The sequence below is a fragment of the Medicago sativa genome, chromosome 2 (assembly GCF_051527215.1).
Source record: "Medicago sativa cultivar Bolivia chromosome 2, Bolivia_mono, whole genome shotgun sequence".
Taxonomy (NCBI): Eukaryota; Viridiplantae; Streptophyta; class Magnoliopsida; order Fabales; family Fabaceae; genus Medicago; species Medicago sativa.
This window is the reverse complement of record NC_140750.1, coordinates 36,304,628-36,311,000: the sequence shown is the minus strand read 5'-3', so window position 1 is coordinate 36,311,000 and position 6,373 is coordinate 36,304,628. Positions and strand designations below refer to the sequence as shown.

At 34.7% G+C, this 6,373-nt stretch overlaps 1 protein-coding gene across 1 annotated transcript; it reads left to right on the top strand.

Moving 5' to 3' along the window:
• The first annotated feature begins 1,875 nt into the window (after positions 1-1,875).
• LOC146946599 (uncharacterized) lies at positions 1,876-5,345 on the top strand. The gene has a single exon (XM_085744600.1). It carries the CDS (start codon positions 1,970-1,972, stop codon positions 5,075-5,077), a length of 3,108 nt encoding a protein of 1,035 aa, XP_085600726.1. The 5' UTR covers positions 1,876-1,969; the 3' UTR covers positions 5,078-5,345.
• Positions 5,346-6,373: the final 1,028 nt, after the last annotated feature.

The window sequence follows — 6,373 nt, the reverse complement described above, 5'->3', positions numbered from 1 at the left end:
TGTGGCTTAAGCAAAGTTCGCTTAAGGTGCGCTTGAGGTGAATATTTTCATTTTACGTTTGTTCCGAATAGATTAGCAACCAAGATGAATCTATTTAGGAGAAATATCTTGGATTATAATGACACTTTTTGTTCGGCCGCATGCGGATTGGTTGAGGACCAAGATCATTTGGTCTTGGAGGATTTTCCAACAAGTCTTGTTTGCCTTTTAATATTATTTGGATTTCAACTCTTTTTACTATTTGGAAGGACCGCAACATGAGACATTTTCACAATAAATCAGAATAGTTGCTATCTTTATTGGAAAAGATTAAAATCCAAGCATTTTGGAGGTTTAAATCTTATTACGCTGTTTTTAATTTTGAGTATTCAGTTTGAAAGTTAAATCCTTTGTTATGTTTTCAAGTTGTAACGTAATTTTATTTTTTTTCGACTACTTTGATGGTAGCATGTGGATCGTCTTTTTGTAATCTTGCAATACTTCAACTTCCTTTGACACACCTTGTGCTAGAGGAGGTGTGTTGGATTTTTAAAAATATCATCTTTAACCATTTAAAAAAATAAAGATACAAGAAAATTTAAAAAAAAAAATATATATATAAATAATTAACAGTAGTGTAGGATCACTTAATAGTAGAAATCATTATCTACTTTTTTTTTTATATCTTTCATTCTTCATATGATTTTCTCAGAGAGGATCCTATACTGCACTTGGGCACTTGAAAAAATGGCACAGTGAGGAGTGAAATAAAGGCATCACATTTTGTGATGAATCACGTTTTAGAAAGAAAAAAAAAAAGACCGCACGCAACACAAGACAAGATACCAAGGAGTAAGGTGACATCACGTTTTGGAGATCAGCGAATTTTCAATAACAATACCTGAGAGAAAACAACAGTAGAAGATAAATTCCTTGAAAAAAAAAAACAGTAGAAGATAAATAAATTGACCAGTATTTTCTTCTCTCTCTGTTTTTTTTTTTTAAAAGGGTCTAAACTCACGAAAAGAGAAAACTAAAGAGAGATGATTTTAGGGGTTACTATCTCCATAACATCGGCTAATACCAGAAAACTTAACTTAGTTGGACACTGCTCATACCCACGCAACCCAAGCGCATGTTCACAACCCATGTTCACAAGAGCGTCTGCACACGAATTCGTCACGTGATAATTATTTTTCTTTTGAAGAATGATGTTTATACAACTAATTTTAAACAATTTGTTGGACAACATTTTTTTCCTCTTCTTATAGGACAAGAACAATAGAGAGAAAGATGGAGAGAGAGTAAATGTACAATGGAGTATGAGAGATTAAAAAGAGTTGTTTAAATATCATTTTTCTTTTCTTTTATTTTGATTGTTTGTTCCTTGATTAGCTAATTTTTCGTTGATTAGATTATTCTAATTTGAGATTAAAACATGTTGAAGATATAAATGGTGAAAAAGTTATATTACCAGCATGGATTGGCAACAATAAATTGATCATTCGGTAAACTATTGGAAACTGGTTGAATAATTTTATAGAGAATATACTAAAATAATGAAAGAGGAACATATATGTTCATTTGCACCACAATCAATAAGCCAAATTTATGGTTTTCCATTCAGTGAGCATGAGATAATAGTATTGATACTTGAGGTGGAGGCTTCATATGAACAACGAGTATGGAATCCAATGAAAAATTATTAGAGTAGGACCAAAAAAAGGAGATGATGAGGGAGCCAAATTTGATTAATGAACATATCTTTATTGAGTCATATCAGTGTGCCAAAATGAACACATCACGTTCATTTTTTATTTTACAATTAAGAATTCCTATGGCAACAACCAGCCAAATGACATGACGTCTCTTTATAAAACTTGACTGAAGGGAACATAATATGAACGTGATGCCCTATTTAAGTCGTGTTGGTTGAGTCCCCGTTGTGCCCACACGACTTACAGCTTTGCTTCATTCACTTCCCTCTAATATGCATAGAAACCCCGTTGTCCCCGTTGTTACCCTTTTGAGCACATGTTTCATTTTACTATGTTCCAGTAGCCATTCATCATTTGGTTGCATAGAACATGAGAGGCAAGCTCTTTTAGCACTCAAAGGAAGCTTTAATGATACATCATTAAGACTTTCCTCTTGGAAAGGAACTGACTGTTGTAAATGGAAAGGTATAAGTTGCAGCAACATCACAGGACATGTTGTCAAAATTGACCTTAGGAATCCATGCTACCCACAAAGAAGAAAACAGTATCAATCAAACTGTTCCTTCCCAAATTATGAGCTTAAAGCTCCAGAAATCCATCCATCTCTTTCAAATTTTAAACATCTTAGTGGAAACAATTTCAATTCAAGTCCAATACCAACTTTTATCCATTTTATGAATCAGTTACAATTCCTTTCGCTCTCTAATTCCCATTTGAGTGGCATGATCCCAAACAACCTTGGAAGCCTCACAAAATTGTCCTTTCTTGATCTCAGTTTCAATTCTTATTTACACTCTGATGATGTCTATTGGGTTTCAAAACTTTCATTGCTACAAAACCTTTACCTGAGTGATGTTTTTCTTGGGAGGGCACAAAATTTACTCAAGGTACTTACCATGCTTCCTTCTTTGCTAGAATTAGAATTGATGAACTGCAGCATTACCAAGATGCACAATCATGATCATCAACTTGTTAGTTACACAAACTTTTCTAGTATTAAGTCACTCAATCTTGCAGATAATGGACTTGATGGTCCAGATCTGAATGCTTTTAGAAACATGACTTCACTTGAAACTATTGACCTTTCTAACAATAATTTTAGTTCAGTTCCAATTTGGTTGAGTAATTGTGCCAAACTTGACTCTCTTTATCTTGGAAGCAATGCTCTTAACGGTTCAGTTCCATCAGCTCTTAGAAATTTGACTTCCTTGACATCTCTTGACCTTTCCCAAAACAAAATTGAATCTGTTCCATTATGGTTAGGTGGGTTAGAGAGTCTTTTGTACCTCAATATTTCATGGAATCATGTGAACCATATTGAGGGTTCTATACTAACAATGCTAGGAAATATGTGTCAGCTTCTGTCACTAGATTTGTCTGGAAACAGACTTCAAGGAGATGCACTCATCGATAATTTACAATCTGCAAGATGCAACGGATCTGCTTTAGAGGAACTTGATTTGACCAACAACAATTTCAATGATCAGCTGCCAACATGGTTGGGGCAACTTGGAAATATGGTAATCCTCACACTCCATTCAAGTTTTTTCCATGGTCCTATTCCAAATTTTTTGGGAAAATTGTCAAACTTGGAATATTTAATCCTTGCTAACAATCACTTGAATGGAACTATTCCAAACTCCCTAGGAAAACTGGGAAATCTAATTCACTTGGACCTATCAAATAACCACTTGTTTGGGGGTCTTCCTTGTAGTATAACAGCACTTGTCAATCTAAAGTATTTGATTCTGAACAATAATAATTTAACTGGATATCTTCCTAATTGTATTGGACAATTCATCAGTCTAAACACCTTGATTATTTCTTCTAATCATTTTTATGGTGTCATTCCTAGGAGTCTTGAGCAATTAGTCAGCCTAGAAAACCTTGATGTGTCAGAAAACTTTCTGAATGGTACAATCCCACAAAATATTGGTCAACTTTCAAATTTGCAAACCCTCTACCTTAGTCAAAATAATTTGCAGGGGAAATTTCCTGATAGTTTCGGTCAACTTTTGAACCTGCGCAATTTAGATTTGTCTCTCAACAATTTTAAATGCATGTTTTCTGAAATAAATTTTCCCAAGTCACTAGCCTATTTGAACCTCACCAATAACCAAATCACTGGGTCCCTTCCTGAAAATATTGCTCATAGATTACCCAATCTTACTCACTTGCTTCTTGGAGACAACCTCATAAATGATTCCATTCCAAATTCAATGTGCAAAATCAACTCTCTGTACAATCTTGACCTTTCAGGGAACAAGTTAGTTGGCAAAATTCCTGATTGCTGGAATTCAACTCAAAGATTGAATGAGATAAACCTTTCATCGAACAAATTATCAGGTGTTATTCCAAGCTCGTTCGGTCAGCTTTCAACTTTGGTATGGTTACATTTGAATAATAACAGTCTTCATGGGGACTTTCCAACATTGTTGAGGAATTTAAAGAAGCTGTTAATCTTAGATATCGGAGATAATCAATTGTCAGGGACTATACCTTCATGGATAGGTGACATTTTCTCCTTAATGCAGATTCTAAAGTTAAGACAAAACAAGTTCCAAGGTAGCATTCCATCACATCTTTGCAAACTTTCAGCTTTGCGAATCTTGGACCTGTCTAACAACATGTTGATGGGGTCAATCCCTCAATGCATTGGAAATCTAACAGCAATGGTTCAAGGAAGTAAACCATCCGTTTACTTAGCTCCTGGTGAGCCGAAGTATATTGAATGGTATGAACAAGATGTTAGCCAGGTCATTAAAGGAAGAGAAGATCACTATACAAGAAATCTGAAATTTGTGGCCAATTTGGATTTATCAAACAACAATTTGAGTGGACCTATTCCTAAAGAAATAACTCTTCTTACTGCTTTACGAGGCCTAAATCTGTCACATAATCATCTGTCGGGGGAAATTCCTACAACCATAGGGGACATGAAGTCACTTGAATCTTTGGACCTCTCTCATGATCAATTTTCAGGCTCAATTCCAAACACCATGTCTAGTTTAACTTTTCTAGCTCGCCTAAACTTGTCCTACAACAATCTTTCAGGACCAGTTCCACAAGGAAACCAATTTTTTACACTTAATATTGATCCATCGATATATGCTGGAAACAAATTTCTTTGTGGTGCACCATTGTCTAATCATTGTGATGCTGATGATAGAGATGAAAGTGGAGATGATGATGATGGTGATGGTAAACAAAATAGGAGTGAGAAATTTTGGTTTTACTTTGTGGTAGCACTTGGATTTGCTACTGGCTTTTGGGTTTTTATTGGAGTTTTGTTGTTGAAGAAGGGTTGGAGGTATGCTTACTTTAAATTCATTGAAGAGGCGGTGCACGGGATAAATGTGACATTCAGAAGAGAAACATGATTGTCTTTATACGAGTAGCTTGAATGCTCCTGTGAATATTTCAATAGTCATAAATGTCAGATATTGGATAGAATCAAGAAATGCATTGGTCCATCATTTTCCTACTCAGCAAATTATATAAAGCTAAGATTGTAATAAACACAAGGAAAAGGTAAAAGGATTACAATCTTCGTGAGTTGTGATCTTTAAGCTTGCCTTTTACCTTGTTTTCTGCATTGTTATAGTATAAACAACCCTATAAATGTTTATAAAAATCAATAATTTATAGTGCAGTTAAACGTAGTTTGTTTTTTGTATTGAAATTCAACTTCATTCATTAAGAAGACAGAACAGAAGCAAACAAGGACCATACCATAGGATTTTAGGTATTCCCCTCCCAAGTACGAGACCCCAATCTTTAGGCAGCCTGAGCAAGCTCATGCGCAGCCTCATTGCAGACACGACTAATGAAAAAAACAGACACATCAGCCATATTGCCATACAATTCGTGACAGTCCCGAATAAAAGGGGCGATACTAGATAAGACAGATAGACCTTTAAAGCAGTTAACCACCACCTGCGCATCCTGTTCGAAGATAACTTTGTTAAGATTTTGATCTGCTGCTACTTGGAGACCCCACCTAAAACCCAAAACTTCAGCAATAACCGACTCAGCCACCATATCAGTTTCCTTGGATGCCGCGAACACAACTTTATTCGGGAAGGAAACATTTTAACGTAAACTAGGTAGGGATCAAATCACACAACACTTAACAAAATAATAAGAATTGTGCAAACAATATTTTACTATTTAATAGAAAATTTACAATGATTTTTTTTATATATAAACAGTTTACAATGTTTATTACAGACAACTTTTTCTATTGACAGAATTCTATATAACATCAGAGTAAGTCTACACATAATTTTGTTCATAATATTACCATCGGACCACAAGGCTGAGCATGTGAGAATTCATTCTAATGAATGTTTGAATCGAAGAGATGAAGATGAGCTCCATAGGAGAAGTAGGCTTGATAGGTTGAAACATAGGAAAAACCCGTAGAATTCATATTGAATTATACTGAGAAAGGTATTAAAATGAGTACATACTAACCAATTGTGTAACTAACTCATAACTAATCCTAATTAACCAACTAATTCTAACTATTTACCATCCATCATTTTGAAACAAAACGTTATGATCCTTTCTCAATCGCGATGGCTGTCAATCGATAAAATTGAAACAAAGAATTCTATTTTAAAAAGAAGTTAACAAATGAAATGAATTCAGATAAATCCCACATTAAAACAGTG